At 45.9% G+C, this 21047-nt stretch overlaps 2 protein-coding genes across 2 annotated transcripts in view; one reads left to right on the top strand and one right to left on the bottom strand.

Annotated features, from left to right (window-relative positions):
• The window catches only part of LOC135199477 (leucine carboxyl methyltransferase 1-like), a 344037-nt gene that overhangs the window by 220810 nt on the left and 102180 nt on the right, over positions 1 to 21047 (top strand). The gene's annotated exons all lie outside the window — the stretch shown is intronic.
• LOC135199474 (probable deoxyhypusine synthase) overlaps positions 1 to 21047 on the bottom strand; it is a 55509-nt gene that overhangs the window by 16163 nt on the left and 18299 nt on the right. Inside the window, exons 6-7 of the mRNA XM_064227563.1 lie at positions 9185 to 9310; positions 8870 to 9014 (exon numbers count right to left, since the gene is read on the bottom strand). Of these exons, the coding sequence (XP_064083633.1) occupies positions 8898 to 9014; positions 9185 to 9310 (243 nt within the window). The 3' untranslated portion in view covers positions 8870 to 8897. The remainder of the gene's footprint in view (positions 1 to 8869; positions 9015 to 9184; positions 9311 to 21047) is intronic.

Below are 21047 nucleotides of genomic sequence, written 5' to 3'. Positions count from 1 at the left end.
CTATGAACATCTTGTCCTGCAGGGGGGGGGAAAAGCAAGACAGGGTGGGTTTCATAGGGCGACACGAGCCAATCACCCAGAAATAGATTTTTCCTACGTCAAAATCCCTTTTCTGGGCTCAGCTCGTGTCGGCCTATGAAAGAGTACCAGAGAAACAGGCAAGATGGGAAAAAAAAAAGTCAAATGAAAAAACAGTAGTAAAAAGAAATATATAATATAAGTGAATCAGGTATTACAGAAATACAAATTAAGTACTTAAAGCTAACTTATGCTAAACAATGGCATAAAAAAGAGAGCCAACAACATAAAGTACTTAAAATTAACTTATAATAAACATAGTAATATACAATAATGCAATGTAAGTTAACAAAACAGATTCACATAAGCAATGTATTTACACAATATACAAACACATTGTGTCCTACCCTAGCATAAAAATAAGGGTAGGGACACTGAAGTACATTATAAGTACATAGTGTGGGTGTCCCTAGCAAAAAAATAAGGGACAATCCACAAATATGATCTCAGCGGCTAAGGCTAGAGTATCTGAGTAGCATGGCGATAGGGTGAGGCATGTTAGACGAGGTAGGAAGGAGATCTGGATCTATACTATGACTACTATACAGTATCAGGAGAAACAATGTTTCCCGCTGCTACTGCAGAAAATTTTAAAGATTCCAAGGACTTTAGATAGTGACGTTTAAAGACTGTCGGGGATTTCCATCCAGTATACTTTTTAAGATCCTCGAAGTTCATATGTTGAAAGTAGTTAATTGAGGTGGCTACTCCCCTGATGTCATGTGCTTTTGGGAATGAATCAGGATTGGCTTGTTTAATGAAGTAAAGGATCTGTTGTCTAATACCTTTTACTGATAAAGTACCACCTTTTTCTCTCATGAAGAGAGAACCTGAGGATCTTGAGGATGTGCGAGATAGAAAGGCTCTTAAAGTTGATACTGGGCAGAGAGAAGGGTCTTGCGGAAGTGGGATGACTTTCCAAGGAGCCCACCTTGCAAGAGGATCCTCATTTTTAGCTAAAAAGCTACGATCCGGAGCAAGCAGGACTTCTCCTGAGGGGAGGAATTCTACATGACCCGCATCTCTGGATAGAGCCGACAGTTCTGAAATTCTAGCTCCTGAGGCTAGGCTTAATAAGAATAACGTCTTTCTAAGGAGCATTATGAATGTGCACGACGAGTTGTCAGTATCTGATGCTAGTTTGAGGACGTCATTTAAGAACCATGAGACTGCAGTAGGCCTTTGAGAAGGTCTAAGTCTAGCACAGGCTTTAGGGATAGACGTAAAGTAAGATTCAGTCAGATCTATCTGGAAACCCAACTGAAAGATCTTCTTCAAAGCTGATTTATGCGTAGTAATAGTGCTAGCTGCTAAACCTTTTTCAAACAAGGATCTGAAAAAGGATATAGCTAAGTTAACTGTCATGGTTGTAGTGTTTGATTCTTTCAGGAAGGATGCTAATTTTTTAACAGCTGAGTCATATTGTCTAATAGTTGACTCTCTCTTATCTGACTCTAGGAAGAGGATGTTTTGTGGATCAATGTTAGCATCTTTGTTAGCCGCAAACTTCATGAAGTCCATAAAGTTAGGGTCTGAAGAATTCCTGAGGAAGCGAACACAGTCCTCATTTGTACTGCCTGTGACAGCTTGGGATTGGGAATCCGTTGAGGTCGGAGACCCAATTCCAGAAGCAGAGGATACCAGTTGCTCTTGGGCCAGTCTGGTGCAATCAGAGCTACCAATCCCTTGAAAGTCCTCAGCTTGCTCAAGACTTTCAATAGAAGATTCACTGGAGGAAAAACATAAATTTTTCTCCACTGACTCCAATCTAGCGACAGGGCGTCCGTGGCATAAGCCAGAGGGTCCAGGTTGGGGGCCACATAGCAAGGGAGCTTGTGGTTTGCTTGTGAAGCGAAGAGATCTACTTGGAGACCTGGGACTCTCCGGCATATCCACTGGAATGACCTGTCGTCTAGGGACCATTCTGATTCCAGAGGGACTGACCGGGACAAAGCGTCTGCTATCACATTTCTTACCCCCGCCAGGTGAGTGGCGGACAGATGCCATTTGTGTTTGTCTGCTAGGGCAAAGATGGCTATCATGACATGGTTCACATGTTTGGATTTGGACCCTCCTCTGTTGATGCAATGAACTACCACTGCACTGTCCAAAACTAGTCTTAGATGAGACTTTTTCGGGGGAGAAGTCTCTTCAGGGTAAGAAATACTGCCATTGCTTCCAAAACGTTTATGTGGAGCTGGCGGAACTGAACTGACCAAGTCCCCTGAACTTGTTTGAATTGAGAATATTCCCCCCAACCGGACAGGGAGGCGTCCGTGTGAATGGTTAATACCGGAAGGGGATATTGGAGGGGTACCAGTTTGGCCAGGTTCTTCACTATTGTCCATGGACGGAGTTGATTGCGAAGGATCTGTGGAATTACTGACAACTTGTCTCGAGATTTGGCGTTTGCTCTCGATCGCCAAACTCGGTTTATATCCTTCAGCCTTGCTTTTAGGAGGATGTCTGTCACTGAGGCAAACTGAAGAGAACCTAGGATTCTTTCCTGGCTTCTCCTTGATGTTTGTTTGCATTTGAGAAATTGTTTCACAGCCTTGGCTATTTCTTTGCGCTTGACCACTGGAATTGACAGATTGTGGGAAGACAAATCCCATTGGATTCCTAGCCACTGAAAACGAGACTCTGGAGTAAGTCTGGATTTCGTTTTGTTTATCTGGAACCCCAGATGTTCCAGAAATTGAACTACCTTTTCCGTGGCTTTGAGACATTCCTCGACTGTTGGTGCCCAGATCAACCAATCGTCGAGGTATGCTGCTACCATTATCCCCTGAGTTCTCAATTGTTGAACTACCACTTCTGCTATTTTTGTGAATACCCTGGGGGCTACATTCAGACCGAAGGGCATCACTTTGAATGAGAACTTCTGATTTCCTAGTCTGAACCCTAGGAATGGGCGGAAGTGCCTGGCTATAGGGATATGATAGTATGCGTCTGTAAGATCGATGGAGCATGTGACGGCTCCACGATGAAGTAAGGTCCTTACTTGTGAAATGGTAAGCATTTTGAACTTGTCGCAACGGATGAAAAAGTTTAGCCTTGACAAGTCTAAGATTACCCTTCTTTTTGTTGAGCCTTTCTTTGGCACGCTGAATAAGCGACCTTGAAATTTTAGATGCTTGACTCTCGCAATAGCTCCTTTCTGAAGGAGTTCGCTCGCATAATCTGTCAATTCCTTTGAAGGTTCCTGATAAAATGATTTGATTGGAGGGGGATCTTTGATCCAACTCCAACCCAATCCCTTGGACACTATGCTCTGTGCCCAATTGCTGAACCCCCACCTGTGACGGAAGAGGAACAACCTCCCTCCTACCTGGGGAGCCTCATTGTTGTTGGGCGGGTTGACCTCCACGCCCTCCTCTGAACTGCCTACCCCTTGTCGCTCTTCCTGATCCACGCTGGCGAAAGTGGCCTCGCGCCCTGCTACCTCTCGACTGCCCAGAAAAGGGAGGGTAAGCCTGACCTTCATAAACAGGGTTGAAGGCCGGCGAGAGAGCGTAAGAGGTCGAGGGTTGCGACTGAGGAGACACAAGGAGGATGGGTTGGGTCTGTTTTGAAGTTGCAGGTTGTCCCTGTTGGGTAACTGGGACGGCCTGAACGAATTGCTGCTGCTGCTGACGTTTCTGGTAAGGCTGGAACCTTCTACCAGCCTTCTTTGGTTTCTTACCAGCAGTGGGGGCGGATTCTTGTTTCCTCTTAGAGGAGATACCCCACCTAGCTCTGAGGCTCTGGTTGAGCCTAGCAGCCTCATGGTGTACCTCATTCACCGCGGACTCTGGGAAGAGGTCCGCCCCCCACATGCTGGAAGCCAGGAGCCTATTAGGTTCGTGCCTAATAGTGCATTCCTGCAGAACGTGCTTTCGGCAGTTCCTCCTAGCTAGGAAGAAGTCGAAAGCATCCGTCTGAACCGTTTGAAGTTGAGACTTGGCCAGAATCTTAAATAGAGGTTCTGTGCCATACGATAAAGCAGCCATCTCAGTAATGATTAGAGAATTGAGGGATCTTCCAAACCTAGTTCGAGCGTCGAACTCTGCCTGGATCAAGGTATCAGGCAGCCTTGGAAGCTTTTCACCAAACTGGTCCATTGCACAGTCCGGTTTGAGCTTACCAAGCGTGAAAGTGGAAGGCAAGTTCTCCCACAATTCTCCGAAAGCTGGAAAGAGCGGAGAAGTAGACTCCGCTTCCCTCAGTTGTGGCATGGGCTCATCCTTGAGGACTGCCTGAAGAGTCGCTTCCACTATTTTGGTAGCGAACGGAAGAGAAGCCTCCTCCTCCGTCGCAAAAATAGTAAAAGGACTCTTGAAAGCCTGGAGCTTAGTGTTGGTACACTCCCAGTCCTCAAGGCAGTGAACCCATTCCCGCTGAGCGTGCTCTCTACTATAAAGCACATGCTCTCTGGTGATCTTGTCTTCCCTAGTGAGTGCCGCTGCGGTCAGCCTAGCATATCCAATGAAAGGCTGCGTCAATCCCGGAGGATAAAACTCGAAGTCCTCAATCCTTCGAGTTCCACACTCCGGGACAGAGATCATACCGTCCTTGAATGGAGCGTAAGCGGCTACTCTCCATGGGTTATCCATGGAGAAGGCTGGTAGCGACTCATAAGGAGGTAGCTGGGGAATACCAGCACTTGCTACTGGGGAGACTGGATAAGGAACCTGAGCAAGCCCAGCTACTCGGTCCTCATTCTCTCTAACTGTTAGAGAGATCTTGGATGGACTGGCTCGACTGACTCAAAGTGTTCGACAGTTGTGCGAACATCTGTTCGAACTTGGTTCCGAGGGCGGAGACCTGTGAGCCGACCATCTCTCCTACCTGTTGCATCACCACTGCTGAGAAGGCAGTGGGATCAAAGGTGCTCGGTCCCGCTACTCCAACCGGCGTTGCCGGAGTGGATGCGGTGGAGGCCGGAGAAGGCATTGGCTCAGCAGGAGCGCGAGCCTTCTCCTTAGAAGCCTTGCTTCTAGAGCTCTTGGAGTGTGAAGAGCTCGGCTTAGCCTTCACCGCGTCAGCATAGGAAGTCGAAGACTTCTTAGCTGAAGAAGACGACGACGACTTTTTAGAAGTCGTCTTAATGAGGGTCTTCGGTTCTCTCTGTCCCTTCACCTTTGGGGGTACAGAGAGAGCGGGAGAGCGGGTAGGGATCTCAGATCCCGAAAAGCCTTGGAAAGAAGCAGTAGAAGAAGGGACAGGAGAAGATCCAGGAGCGCCCAAGGAAAGACCTTGGGCACCCGACACACCTACCTCAACTAACAAATCCTCCGCACCTACCGCCATAGGCTCAATATTAAGGTCCAAGGTTGCGACATCTGGGACCGTCTCCTGCGTGGCCACGGCCCCTAACGATTGCTGCACCTCTTGCTGGATAGAGGCGATGAGAGGGGCTGCAGAGATGGGGTCAACATACCCTGTTGACTTGCCGCCGGGGAAGATCTGAATGGCCAGCTTCTTGTCCAAGATGTATGGCTGGCCCTTGGCGGCGTTCTTGCCGAAGCCGCCCACCCAAGCCTTCAGGGTTGCTAGGGCGACTTCCCTCACACCGGCAGCCTGAAAGAGAAGGTGAAATGAAGCTTCTAGTGGCGGGGACGGGGTTAACAAGCTTATGACTAAGTGTTGTTAGTAATACGATAAAGAAGTCCACAATCGACTTACCCCCCCCACCAGCTGACTGACAAGGTCGTAACAGATGGAGCAGGCTTCCGGGTGCCAGACGATCATGGCGTTGTGATTCGTGGCACACGGGGCGTGAGTCCTGCACTCATCGTGGGCGCATGGGTCGTATAAGGTCGCATTGCACCCTAGGACCTGACAGTTGGTAGCCTGTAAGTGGAAAGATACATAAGCATCAGGAGAACACTTACAGCCTAACAATTGCTCCGCTGCATGCCGGAGCGGTAAAGTTAGATTAAACCAGAGCCCCGCCATAATACGTGTGGTAACAAGAAGGTTGGAGTTTGTCTAAGGCTACGCCGGAGATAAGAGAAAAAATCCAACCAGGTGTGGTGGTGAGGTATGAAACCACGACGGAGAACGACGGAGATGGTATACACACAGTATATAATACTAAAATTCATCGTAAAATTAGGGTATATCCTTAAAAATAACGAAATAATATCAAACTTTCCTCCCCCGTCTACTAGAAGAGTGTCCGGGTAAGAAGCAAACTCTCCTCCGGTAGCGGGGGAAAAAAGGGGAAGGATATAGTAGGCAAGCTATAGACCACGAGTAGTGACCACCCCGCCCGCTAGCGGAGCCAGACGAACTATAACCAAAGGTGCCCCGGCTGCGGCGGAAGGCTCCGTTCGTTATAGTGGGGAAGGGTGGGACTAAGCAACTGGGGGGGGGGGGGGGGGGGGGGGGGGGTCCCCGGCGTAACGCGGAGAGAGAGAGGGGGGGGTGGCCTACTCCTCCCCGTCTCAACAACTACCGCTCGGTGACCCGGTACCCGAAACAAGTGGTCGCCCTAAACCCCAGCTGGGGAGAACCCCTGGCCTCCTCAGGGAAGGAGGGAGGAAGGCTACTGAAGTTGTCATAGCAACCAAGGGGTCCCCCAGACCCCTCCCTATACCTGATAGGGAGGGAAGGGGAAGGGTAAGGTGCGATGGAACACGTGACCGCAAGTGGCCTAAGCCGCGATAGCAACACAACCGTGGGAGGGCCACGTGAACCAGGCTGTACCAATACATGGAACATGCACCCTAGGCTAGCCTAACACCCTAAATAGATCTAAAATTACATCATAACAGGTGGAAAAGGACACTTTTAGTAAAAGAAAAAGAAGCCCCAGGAGGAGGCAAACTGTTCTGAGGAACAGAAGACTACTCGGAGCCAGCAATAGCCGATGAAGAGCAAGAGCCGGGATGCTGGGCCAGAATACAGAATAGCTCTAAATACCAAACTAAGACAATGGTAAACGGGCTAACCTAGCTAAAAATACGATGTAAAAACGATGAACGTGAAATAGTAAGCCCATAAGTACAAGAAGTCCCAGTATGGAAGACCGGGAATTCTAAACATGAGGCAGCATGGCGCCGCCACGAGCCGACCGGGAAACCGTATATGACCTATTAGAAGGAAAATACTGGTCCCTGGAAGACTAAAATACCGTAAAATACTACTTATGAGGCACTTAACTTAGCCGATGCGATGGCAGCACGTTCCATGGTAAAGAAGAGGAGATAAATCCAAGATATTAGTACACGAGAAAAAATGCGTCCAACGCGTACTGCTAAATATTAAGGATGACCGCTAGGGGCGCTGCTGTCCGTGGCGTCCTTAGTAGTAGTAGTAGCGGCCGCATCACCCGTTAGTATCAGCTCTCTCTAGTGGGGATTTTGGATTGGAAGGTCTAAATGGTGAATGACTCGTGGTAGTGATCCCACTCGCCCCTATTCTCATACCGACACTTCTTTTATCAGAGTGAGCGAGTCAGTTTACTGACATTTTCTTAATTTTGTTTTTCTCTGGTAATGACTTTAGATTAATTTTGCCTAGAAAGAATGATATTAAGGATCCTTTCATAGGCCGACACGAGCTGAGCCCAGAAATGTAATAAATAGCTAACACTCCACTGAGCTGTAATTAAAATATAAAAAAAAAATACTACTGTATAAAAAACAAAAATACAGTAAATGACACTGAATATCTTAAAACTACCTGTTAAAATACGATTACTTTTTTTAACGCTCCAGAAAAAAAAGAAGAGCATTATCATTCAATAAGAAAACTGGCTCCAATTGTATACATTTTGTAAACGTTAAACGATATTCAAAAGACTGTGTTCACATACAAGGGATTATACTTTGAGCAGAAATCAACGATGTTTAAAAATAAAGAGAAATGAAGACTAGGAACACTTTGGTAATGCGTAAGAATTTACTAAGCTCAATTTATGAAATGGATATCTACCCAAGCAGTTTTTTTACTACTAAATAAGTTTCATCACACTAAGAATATAAAGTCAAAATAGGTTGGCTCTTACCAATTACTTTAGACCTAATTGAATGAATGATAAGCCCTTAAATTTTAAGAAATTATTAAACTGAAAAATTGAATATTGTGACAAGAACTTCTTGATATTCCTTTCTGGTTTAAAACTGGACAGTCATATAAGTGTAATTGTATACAGTACATTGCTCTTATGGGACTGGATCATATGGGTTATTCTTTGAGATCCACGGCTCAAGCGAGAGTGACTGACCTGAAGACATAAAGATATTATCAAAGGGAGCAAACATACAAAACAAAGCAGAAAGCAATGCAGCTAGGGCTGAAGGGAAGGTGAAAATAACCTTCCGTACCATCTACAGTGCTACCTAAGGCACTCTTAAGTAGTAAGCAGCATCCCTCTATGGGGAATACAGAAAAAAAGAAAAGTGGATGGAAAGAAAATGGACCAGTAAAAAAAAACAAAAAGACAGAAATCTAATTATATATCACAGCTTCAAACACCCCAAAAGAATGTTTAATATGTTAGAGGCATCTCTTTCAGATGCTTCTGAATTTGGACAGAATGCTTTACTCAAGAATGACAGAAAAGCCTCAATAATACTTGTGTGTTGAACTTCTCCTTCACTGTGCTTGTGAGACCTTCGGAAATTAGTGCTATGATGCAAAATATCTGATGAAATCAAGCAACTCGGAGAAGTGCTGTTCACATTATAAGAAATAGTACTAATTTAGTAAATGACTGGGCATAACATCCTAAGGAAAGAAGTTTTTCAATCGAGAGTCTAGTACCAGCAATAATTTAACGGAATGCAATTTCCAAACTTACATCTCTCTCTGTAGAAATGTGTACAAACTCAAGGAGATACAGACTCGACTTTACCATCATCATCTTTACTTTCCATTCCAAAATGGTGCCTTGCAAATGTTTCTCCAACTAACAGAGGAAACAACAATGATGCCTCACCATACACCTAAAAAAAAAAAGGATATAGTTTTATCTGATTTGTCAAAGTGATTTTAGCAATATAATTCTGAATATAAATTCTGCGAGTACCAAATAATGCACCACTATCTACATAACTACAAAAAAACTATGCACTATGGCCTTCTTAAATATAACTGAAGAAAGTTTGCTTCTTACCTTTACAGGGTTTGCATCAATTTTGATTTTACCCCACGAAACTGCCTCATCTGGTCTAGCTCCACTATCACTACCATCCCACTCACTGGCTGTGTTCAGAAACACAGAGAAGTTTGCACCATTCCTCTGAAAGTCGTCAAGAGAGGAAAGTTGACTATGAAAAATTAAACATACAGTAATTAATTTCCATTATCATCTCAGATTATTTTTTCCTAAGTTTTGTCTTAATTGTCTGTCGCTCCTTGGAATAAGGTTCAAAATGTAAGAAACAGAATCCTGCACCAAAACAAAAATTTAAGATACCTGCAAAAATGATATTGTTATGATACAATAAAGTTTGTTCATACTTACCTGGCAGATATATATATAGCTGTATTTTCTGAAGTCCGACAGAATTTCAAAAACTTCCGGCACACGCAGTGGTCGGCCAGGTGGTTAGTACCCATTCCCGCCGCTGGGAGGCGGGTATCAGGAACCATTCCCATTTTCTATTCATAATTTTTATTTCCACTGTCCCCTGAGGGGAGGTGGGTGGGTACTTGATTATATATATCTGCCAGGTAAGTATGAACAAACTTTATTGTATCATAACAATATCATTTTGTTCATTAAACTTACCTGTCAGATATATGTATATATAGCTGAATCCCACCGTTGGAGGTGGGAAGGGACAGAATAGAAGGATTTTGGGAAACAAATGCATGCAGATGATTTACATCTTGGTTCCACCTGTTAGCATAGCTGACTTCGTGATTACTGTCACCCAAGTCTGCTTCTGCTTTACTAGAGTTGCCAGCGAGGTAGAGACCTATAAAGCTGGTGCACTCCAGATGATCTGTCAACGGGGGCGTGACCACAATGTGACTAGACCATATTGACCATACCATGAAGGCTAAGAAGATAAAATATATATATATATATATATATATATATATATATATATATATATATATATATATATATATATATATATATATATATATATATATATATATCACCACCTGACCAACCTAGCCAAAGTTAAGGTGTTTTAACTAAGGCTTAAGAGTTAAGAAGTCGTCATTGGCGGCGACTCAATAACTAAATTAAGAGCTCTTCCTAACCATTTTCTACAGGATAGGATGAGTGGTACTTCTTGCCCCCAAGATTGTGTCTGCAGACACGTATGGCCCTAGCGAGCAGCAGATCTCATATGCCGTCTTCACATCCCGCAGGAAGTGAGAAGCGAACACAAGAGTTGCTTCGCTAAAACGTGGTACTCAGTATGTTACTGAGTGCCATGCTCTGTTGAGATGCTTCCGAGGCCGCGCCCTCACCTCGTGAGCATTCAGATTAAAAGATTTCAAATCTGTGCAAACACAATGAAGGAGCCTTTTTGAAAGAACTCCTTAACACTAAAGCCAGGGTGTTCTTTGATATGGGCAAGTCTAGTCTTTTTCGGAACACTGCAGATTGTCCGAAGGACTTCGACTTTCTTTAGTTTTATGTAGATAAAACTCGAGAGACCTGACAGGGCACAGGACTCTCTCTGGCTCTTGCCCAATAACTTGTGCCATCCCTTGATTCCAAGCTCCTGGCCCAAGAACTAGACGGGTTTCCATTCTTAGGCCACAATGGAAGGTTTAGCGAACACACCGTATTGTGTTCCCTAAAGCCAAAACTTCTGACGATGGCTTAAAACCTCACTAACCCTCTTTGTCGTATCTAGAGTGGTTAGAAAATAGGTCTTTCTGGTCACACGCAATAAGTTAACCGAAAGGAGAGGTTCGAAATGCTTTGACATCAAGAACTTCAGACTACGTCTAAGTTCCATATAGAAAGCTTCGATCTGGACATGCACAGTCAGTCCGTCTGTACTAAAGTCAGGTGACCGACCCGGTGACCAGTCAGACGAATCAAGGACAGCAAGAATGTACACTGAAGACTATAATGCACTATTCTTCGCTGAAGGATGAGTCTCTGGACTGCCTGGGCGATTCAAGCTAAGCAAACCTTGGGGGTGTATCAACTCAACCCAACGTCGTCAGCAAATCAACTCATGAGCAACTCCTGACTCGAGCTTCTGGTGCCAGAAGAAAGGAGCGCAGAGCAAAAAGGCCATTCAGTCCCGAAGGACGAATGCCTGACAGTCCAACCTGGTCTCATGTTACACGATCATCGGGGGTGTATCAACGCAACCGACTTCGTCAACAAGAAACTCAGGGCTACTAAATGTCGCCTGATCTCGCACGAGTGTCTGACTCCGAGAAAACAGGTGAGACAAAAAGTAGATGGAGAGCGAGTTTCGAGATTCCACAGAACTCAAAGATCGTGAAGGGCTTTGTTGTTTGACAGAAGCAAATCTCTGAGCCCAAAGGCCGTCAACAACATATTTGCGTATTCTTTAATAGTTGTGACTGCCAGCTTATCCCATTCTTCAAACGGAAAGGGAAGACGGTAATCTTATGCTGTCAACATCTCGATAGTCTGAACGTAGTCAGACTCAGAGCGGAGAGGTTATAGGTACCTTTCGTGTTAGAGTAGACGGACTCTCTCGGAAAAGGTCCTTGGAAAGTGAACTAGGAAGGACGTGACCTCTGTGAATCTAGGATCTTGAAGGCCAACATGGGGCGATCAGCGTCATTGTCGCTCCCTGTGACGTCATAAATCATCTTATTACATTTCCTAAGTGTTTGAAAAAGGGGAAAAGAGACTAAACATCCATCCCCGTTCAATATCATAGGATGGCGTTTAATGGTACCGCTCCCGGATCGAGAATAAGGGAGCAGAGAAGAAGAAGCCTCTTCGTCCTCAACATAGTGAAGAGATGAATGAAAGGACGTCCCTAAAGTCTCCACAACTCTCAACATACTTCTAAAGAAAGATTCCACTCGGAAGTCAGTAGTTGCTGCCGTCAATCGAGACGATTCGTACGGACTTTTGCAATCCTGTAACGAACCTCTAGAGGATCGTTACATTCTATGCCTGTTGTTATAATAGGCTCTTTCTCGTAAACCCGAACAGGGACCGAGAGAAGATACTTCCTAAGATATGAGAGAGCTGTGGAAGATCAGAGTTGATATGGACCACTGGTTCCAAAAACTCGTTTCGAGGACTGGAGGGACGACCGAATTGCTTCCACTTCTTTCAGATTATGATCAGGACATCTGAAACCCTCTCCAGATGTCCGGCACCTTCTTTCTATCACCTCAGGTGATACTTGATGCACTGAGAGATGTTCAGAATCATTCCTAGATCTTGAATAAAATTTCAGTTTCCCGGTAGGAAAAAACTGTAGAGGTCTGAATTGCAGTCTATTCATGGAAACAAACTTCTTTAGGAAGGAAATGGTCCCCAGCAAGCTCATCCATTCCCTCACACAGTATGTTTACTTCCCTAATAAGGCTGCGCTTTGCCTAAGCAGGAGAGCATATAATAGTGCAATGTTGCGGTAGACTCGTAGTCCTATACCGTGCGGTAACGAGCACCGAAAGGATTAAGAGATATCTCTGTTGAACATAGTAAGGCAAAACGAATGCAATGTTTATTCATTCATGTAAGAAATCCCCTCAATCTTAGGCTAAAGTCCATGATTGTAGGGCAGAGATATAGTTAGTCAGTCAATCCCGCAGGAGAGAGACGTAACCTACCGCGCATGACAGCGAACGAGCTGGTACTGGCTCGGTTGGACTGGAGCCTGGAGGACAGTGACAGCAGCAGCTTACAAACGTCGTCTCTTAACTTTATGCCTGGGTTGCCAGCTACCCTATTCTACGAAGAAATAGGTCCGTTATTTTTGAGCAGAAAGAGACTCTCAAGCTGGTATATTTAAGCGAAACAGAAAACGCTAAATATATAGATGCGTTTGTGTCGTCATAACACTACCATACAACGGTAAAAGATAAATCAGAAACTCCTGGAAGGCTACAGGGAGTAACGATTAAATGTCCTAAAATAATAGACAATAGACCTCTCGGTTGCCATCCGAAGAGGTAACTACAGGAAGTGTATATGACTTGAACCAACCAGTAATAAAATAACGCAAGGCAAAATATGAAATTATATTACATTAAAGTTTGTTCATACTTACCTGGCAGACATATATATAGCTGAATTCGGAAATACAGCTACATACATATCTGACAGGCAAGTTTCATGAACGAAACTTAGAGAATCGAAGCGGACAGCTCAAACTTCTTATGTTATTGGACATAAGCGTTCATTGACGTAGTCTACAAGTCTATTTCTTGTACGAGTCTGCGAATGACGAATGAGAGCTCTTCCGAATCTTGTCAATAAGAGCTTATCCGCTTACGCAATATAAAGTTAATGAGATGTTTGTCAATGAGGGGATACCCACTTACTTGACAAAACGATAGTATATTGTCAATGGGGGAAAGTCACTGAATTGACAAAACGTAATCCAGGAAGTCGAGCATTTTATTTTCCCGATTCCCGTCTCAAACGAGGAAGGGGCAAGAATCCTGTTAAGAGACTGGGCTTACGGCAGGTAGAACGACAATGTTCAATTCGGCAGCGTAGTCCCGACTAGGAACTAACAAAATCTATCTTCTGAAAAGCCCTTTCAGATGGGCTAAAAAGCTTGCAAAATTATCCTGGGAAGAGGAAGAAACTCTCCAACCAGCTTCCTCTCCCGTATCACAACTAATGCCTGCTAAAGCTTAAAATTTATTGGCAGTATGGCAAAGGAAGTCCTGTCTTGCGCTTTCCTGAAGAGCGTCCTTTTGATGAGTGCCTTTGCAAGAATCCTACTGAACGTTGCCGAGAGTCCTGACGTGCAGGACGTCGAGCTTTTACATAACCCGTAACTGCCTTATCGCAAAGTCTTGACTGCGGTAGAGCAAACGAGATCTTCCCTTGAGCTTTCCTTAACGCCATCCACCTTTGCGAAAAGCAATATAATATTGACAGAGACCTCTTGAATTCACGAAACCCGAGGTCTTGCTGGGTTTCGACGACGAAGTTGTCTGTTCACTTTAAGCTTCCTCCGAAGCACTGCTTACTTCACATTCTTTGCATGTGAGGTATAAGGTATCACCGAAGGTAGAGGTAAAAATTCTTGAGGCCCAAATCGTAAACAAGAGCTTGAAGAGTTCAACAGAAACGTTCAGCCAGGCGACACACCTGGCGTGCGCTCGGCGTCCACTGGCGAGCACGCTCGGCGTCCACTGGCGTGCGCTCGGCGTCCACTGGCGCGCGCTCGGCGTCCACTGGCGTGCGCTCGGCGTCCACTGGCGTGCGCTCGGCGTCCACTGGTGCGCGCTTGGCGTGCACCCGCGCGCGCCTGGCGTCCATCGAGCGTTCCCGTCCAAGCCGAACGTCAAAAGAAGCGAGCAGAAAAGCGTCACGCTCCTGACAGGCGTCAAAAACAAGCGAGAGAAACTGCCTTCAGGGAAGAGCGAGATACATCTCGGAGAGAAATCCAACTGCACGAAGCAGTCTCAGCGGAGGAAGGGTTTGATCGTGTGAGAATACGAGGGGCGAGGGAACGCCTTCTTATTCTCACAGTAACAAAGCTCGGACGTCCGCTCTCAAAAGCGTCCTGCTACTAAGACTTCTTTTTCATATTTCTCGGTGGAAAGACATACACGTGATCAGGCGACGTTCGCCTTCTTACTTCTCACTGAAACGCATAACGAGAGAGAGAGGACGTGAAGCTTCCTCTTCTATAAAACTTCTATTTAGAGGGCGCGAGTCCTTCCGAAAGCTCCAACCCCTGCGCGGGGAGGACGCTTCGGAGGACGAGAAGCAATCCTTTAGGATTCGTGCACGTGCATGCACTTTGGCAGTCTGGGGATTTTCATCAGAAACTGCCGAAGGCACGCCAGATCGGTGGGGGTTCCTCGTAACCCTCCTTCGGCTTTCGACATGCTCTCTCCCCGGGTCCTGGGAGTCAAGCAGAGGTCCCGGCCTAGAGGCGAAATAAGGCCGATCTGACGCACCCTCCACTACACAAGGGGCACTGTCACTGCACTTAGCCACTTCACTATTGCTCTCTAAAGCAAGCACTTTTGATTCTAAGTTACAAATCGAAAGAGTATTAGAGAAAGGGCAATAACCTCTACAGACACTGTTTTAGGGTCCGAAGGCAACATTACAGGGTTAGGAGTAACAATAACAGAAGTAGCACTCTTCACAACAATGAAGGAGAGCGATCACCTCTCGCAGACATTTTCATAACCCGTAGGCCATACAACAGGGTTAGGCAAAATAAAGTCTACAGGAAGGTTAGCAGGTTCACTACCCTGACTTTTGTTTACTGATTAATTGCGTACATACAAATCATACGTCTTCCTTACGGAATTATACATGTTTACTGATTAATTGCGTACGTACGAATCATATGTCTTCCTTACGGAATTAGACAAAGTCTCACACTCCTTACATGACAAATCTCAACAAAGAAGCAAGACCCATACCCCTCGTGCATACCAAGTGCGTATCTATCGAAGCTTTCGGTAGCCACACCCTATCTTTGCAGACAACACCCTCTGAAACTAGCCTAACTAGATTCAGATATCTTATGCAAAAATAAATCAAATTCAAATCAATTTAAGATAGCGTATGCCTAGCCACAAATCCAAGTAAATAAATTAAAAGACAATTAGGATACTTAGCGGCAATGAAGTTTCCAAAATCCTAAGACGGAGGTACTGAAAATGACAATTTGTCCAAAATTGCATTTTTCCTAACTATACAAACCTGAGGTCCTTTTACAATAGGAAGGTACTAGCGGCAGCTGGATAGGTCGTAAGCTTTCGAACAAGGGGTTCGGTAGTTAACTGCTTGTCCGACAGGCGCGCACGCGCGACTGGGAGGTAAACAAATCACTTTTGCTTTTGGCCCAAGCAAAAACTGCAGAGTGAGGGGTGGCATGAGGTGGGACTATGTGTAAAAGGACCTCAGGTTTGTATAGTTAGGAAAAGTGCAATTTTGGACAAATTGTCATTTGTTCCGACACGGCATACAAACCTTCGGTCCTTTTACAATAGGAAGACTCACTTCTTGGTGGGAGGAATCTGAGTCTTTTGTGAACAGACTGGTGTTCACCCAACCTTGGAATGCCTCCCTGGTCGTAAGAGCGAGGGAGGGATCCAAGCCTCTGTCCGATTGATCGGGGTGTGCACCGCAGGATCAATGGTCAGACCTCTGGACCAAGTACTAAGAGAGAGGCAAGCGTATCTCTTCGTACCAGCAAACAAGAACAAGTTCCTATTTGCAAGAGGCAACATAAAGTTATGGTTTGTCTCTTGTTGGCATCCACTTCCCCCCCTTGTAGAAGGAAGTGGTGGATATTCGCTCCCATCCCTAGTGAAAGGGATAGGATGGGGCTCTGTCGAGTAGCTCACCGGCATCTCGTCCTTATCCAGCAAGGTGATGACCGTATCCCTCTACCCACAGGTAGAGGGGGAGAAAAAGATAGGAAGAGAAGCCAGTCACTCTCTCATTCACTTATCTATTCTTACAGTCACACCAGGACTCGATGCTGTTCAGCCTGCTAGGGTCTGGGTTAGCTACACAACGTGTTGAGCAGCCACCACGGGTCCCCAAGGAAAAACGATCCAAGGACCTGTGGGCAATATCCAAAAGGTAGAAGGAGGTGCCAGTGGTCTGGTTGTACCAGACCCCTGCCTTCAGTACCTGCGCCACGGAGAAGTTCTTGTGTAATCTCGAGGGAGTGTACTTCTAGGTCATCTTGGTGTTGACGAAGAGTCTTCAACACTCAGCCTGGGATGTCGAGTTTCTTCAGAAAGCGCAGTCGCGCTTTCACAGGACAAAGCAGCATCTCCTTCGCATCGAAGGCGGTGAAGTCCATTAGGGAGGGGATTGTGAAGGACTCTAACCGATCGTCAGGAACCGAAGGGTTCTGAGTCTTCGCTACGAAGTCGGTACGAAATCGAGCGTCACGAATCCCCATCCCCTGGATGCTTGACTTCGCAGGAAAAGTCATGCAATTACCTCAGAGGAAAAGAAGGGAATGGTCGTATGACCTATCCCTCTTCTCGACTTCGGTGATGTCCTGTACCCATACTGGTCTATCCGTCTGCAGCGAAGTGTCTCACATTCTCCTATACCCATGCAGTGAAGTTCTTCTCGGGTAGTGGATAGGACACCGACACTCAATGGTGGGTGTCGATGGTATGGGTACTGTGACAAGCCGTTAGGACGAAGAAAAAGACTGTTATGGAACAACCGAACTAAGTCCACCGCGAAGTTCGTAACTGACTTGGGCGCTCTGACAGCTGCCGACTGACTGCGTTCGGTAGGAGGCAAGTTGTCAAGCGCCCGAGCAAGTCACGTGACCTTCGCCTTAAAAATGGGTTATGCCAAGAGACTAAACAAATAATTTGTTCGTCACCGATGCCAGAAGGCGAGGTGATGATTCTCTTAAGGCATGTGCCCAACAGGCGAAAGTCAATTGCCTTCTAGAGACCGAGGTCCCTGATGGCAAGATATCTCATAGTATAATTGATTCTCAGCTAAGGAGAAACAACACTATGTGTCGTTGAAGACGAAGGTGTACAGAAAAAGCAACCTACGTCTTCACAGCTGAACCGAGAGAAGGATTCTCAAGATTCTGAACCTGTGCTACAAAGACTGAGAACGCTAACCGCTATTCATTGCTGTCCGGTGAGGATCGTAGTTGCAATAAAAGCGGCGGGAGCGCCTTTCAGTAATGAAGAGATAGGGAAATACTGCCTGAAGAACTGCTTCTCATGGGCTGAACATTTGGAAGTAGAGCTGTCAGGTCGGAGAGTAGGGCGATGTCTTCTGACACATCTGTTAATTCGGGGCGAGCAATGAATAATTGCACACCTACGAATACGAGATATTTTGAAGCACACCAAAACATCAGATGTCTGCAAAAATCATTCGCATTATCGCGGTGCGATGCAGCGGGAAACTAGTACAGACTTCTGTTACCGTGCGGTAAACAGAAAGATGAAAGAGTCCAAGAGATATCTCTGTTGAAAATTCTCGCAATGTCGAAGGCGATGAAATCGAGCGTCACAGCAGTAGATGGTCCTTCATTATTGCGAGAATCCCCGTTAATCAGAGACCTAAGTCCATGATTGTTGGGCAGAGATACGGTTCGGTAGTCAATCAAACCAAGGGAGAGAGAGACGTAACCGACCGTGCATCTCGGAGACCTAGCTGATACTGAGCTGCTATCAGGCAGTTCAATACGCAGTAGCTCTCGGTGACTTCGTCATCCTGAGTTGCCAGGTAATCCATTATTCCACGAAGGAATGCGTTCGGCTAGAACCATCGAGCATAAAGAATACGCTCGAGCAATTATATTTAAACGAAACGGATTTCGGTAAATACAAAAGCTGATTTGGTGTTGTCATGACAATACCAAGTATCTAAAATCGAAACTGATAACTGCTGGGAGGTTGCAGGCAACCCCGAGTTGCAGTTCAATTAAGATACAATTCGTCTCGGTCACAAACCGTAGAGTTAACTACGGTATGCGCCTACCCCCCGGACAATTCAACTGTTAAAATGACAATTTGTCCAAAATTGCATTTTTCCTAACTATACAAACCTGAGGTCCTTTTACAATAGGAAGGTACTAGCGGCAGCTGGATAGGTCGTAAGCTTTCGAACAAGGGGTTCGGTAGTTAACTGCTTGTCCGACAGGCGCGCGCGCGCGACTGGGAGGTAAACAAATCACTTTGCTTTTGGCCCAAGCAAAAACTGCAGAGTGAGGGGTGGCATGAGGTGGGGGACTATGTGTAAAAGGACTCAGGTTTGTATAGTTAGGAAAAATGCAATTTTGGACAAATTGTCATTTGTTCCGACACGGCATACAAACCTTCGGTCCTTTTACAATAGGAAGACTCACTTCTTGGTGGGAGGAATCTGAGTTTTGTGAACAGACTGGTGTTCGCCCAACCTTGGAATGCCTCCCTGGTCGTAAGAGCGAGGGAGGGATCCAAGCCTCTGTCCGATTGATCGGGGTGTGCACCGCAGGATCAATGGTCAGACCTCTGGACCAAGTACTAAGAGAGAGGCAAGCGTATCTCTTCGTACCAGCAAACAAGAACAAGTTCCTATTTGCAAGAGGCAACATAAAGTTATGGTTTGTCTCTTGTTGGCATCCACTTCCCCCCCTTGTAGGATGGAAGTGGTGGATATTCGATCCCATCCCTAGTGAAAGGGATAGGATGGGGCTCTGTCGAGTAGTTCACCGGCATCTCGTCGTATCCAGCAGGTGATGACCGTATCCCTCTACCCCACAGGTAGAGGGGGAGAAAAAGATAGGAAGAGAAGCCAGTCACTCTCTCATTCACTTATCTATTCTTACAGTCACACCAGGACTCGATGCTGTTCAGCCTGCTAGGGTCTGGGTTAGCTACACAACGTGTTGAGCAGCCACCACGGGTCCCAAGGAAAACGATCCAAGGACCTGTGGGCAATATCCAAAAGGTAGAAGGAGGTGCCAGTGGTCTGGTTGTACCAGACCCCTGCCTTCAGTACCTGCGCCACGGAGAAGTTCTTGTGTAACTCGAGGGAGTGTACTTCTAGGTCAACTTGGTGCTGACGAAGAGTCTTCAACACTCAGCCTGGGATGTCGAGTTTTCTTCAGAAAGCGCGGTCGCGCTTTCACAGGACAAAGCAGCATCTCCTTCGCATCGAAGGCGGTGAAGTCCATTAGGGAGGGGATTGTGAAGGACTCTAACCGATCGTCATGAACCGAAGGGTTCTGAGTCTTCGCTACGAAGTCGGTACGAAATCGAGCGTCACGAATCCCCATCCCCTGGATGCTTGACTTCGCAGGAAAAGTCATGCAATTACCTCAGAGGAAAAGAGGGGAATGGTCGTATGACCTATCCCTCTTCTCGACTTCGGTGATGTCCTGTACCCATACTGGTCTATCCGTCTGCAGCGAAGAGTCTCACATTCTCCTATCCCCATGCAGTGAATTGTTCTCGGTAGTGATAGGACACCGACACTCAATGGTGGTGTCGATGGTATGGGTACTGTGACAAGCCGTTAGGACGAAGAAAAGACTGTTATGGAACAACCGAACTAAGTCCACAGCGAAGTTCGTAACTGACTTGGGCGCTCTGACAGCTGCCGACTGACTGCGTTCGGTAGGAGGCAAGTTGCCTCCAAGCACCGAGCAAGTCACGTGACTTCGCCTTAAAGGGTTATGCCAAGAGACTAAACAAATAATTGTTTGTCACCGATGCCAGACGGCGAGGTGATGATTCTCTTAAGGCATGTGCCCAACAGGCGAAAGTCAATTGCCTTCTAGAGACCGAGGTCCTGATGGCAAGATATCTCATAGTATAGTTGATTCTCAGCTAAGGAGAAACAAACACTATGTGTCGTTGAAGACGAAGGTGTACAGAAAAAGCAACCTACGTCTTCACAGCTGAACCGAGAGAAGGATTCTCAAGATTCTGAACCTGTGCTACAAAGACTGAGAACGCTAACCGCTATTCATTGCTGTCCGGTGAGGATCGTAGTTGCAATAAAAGCGGAGCGCTTTTCAGTAATGAAGAGACAGGGAAATACTGCCATGAAGAAAACTGCTTCTCATGGGCTGAACATTTGGAAGTAGAGCTGTCAGGTCGGAGAGTAGGCGATGTCTTTCTGACACATCTGTTAATTCGGGGCGAGCAATGAATAATTGCACACCTACGAATACGAGATATTTTGAAGACAAACTCAGATGTTTGCAAAAATCATTCGCATTATCGCGGTGCGATGCAGCGGGAGACTAGTACAGACTTCTGTTACCGTGCGGTAAACAGAAAGATGAAAGAGTCCAAGAGATATTTCTGTTGAAAATTCTCGCAATGTCGAAGGCGATGAAATCGAGCGTCACAGCAGTAGATGTCTTTCATAT

Source organism: Macrobrachium nipponense, chromosome 25, assembly GCF_015104395.2.
Source record: "Macrobrachium nipponense isolate FS-2020 chromosome 25, ASM1510439v2, whole genome shotgun sequence".
In the NCBI taxonomy this organism is placed as follows: Eukaryota; Metazoa; Arthropoda; class Malacostraca; order Decapoda; family Palaemonidae; genus Macrobrachium; species Macrobrachium nipponense.
Note: the sequence above shows the minus strand (reverse complement) of the source record. Positions and strands in the feature narration are given on the sequence as shown.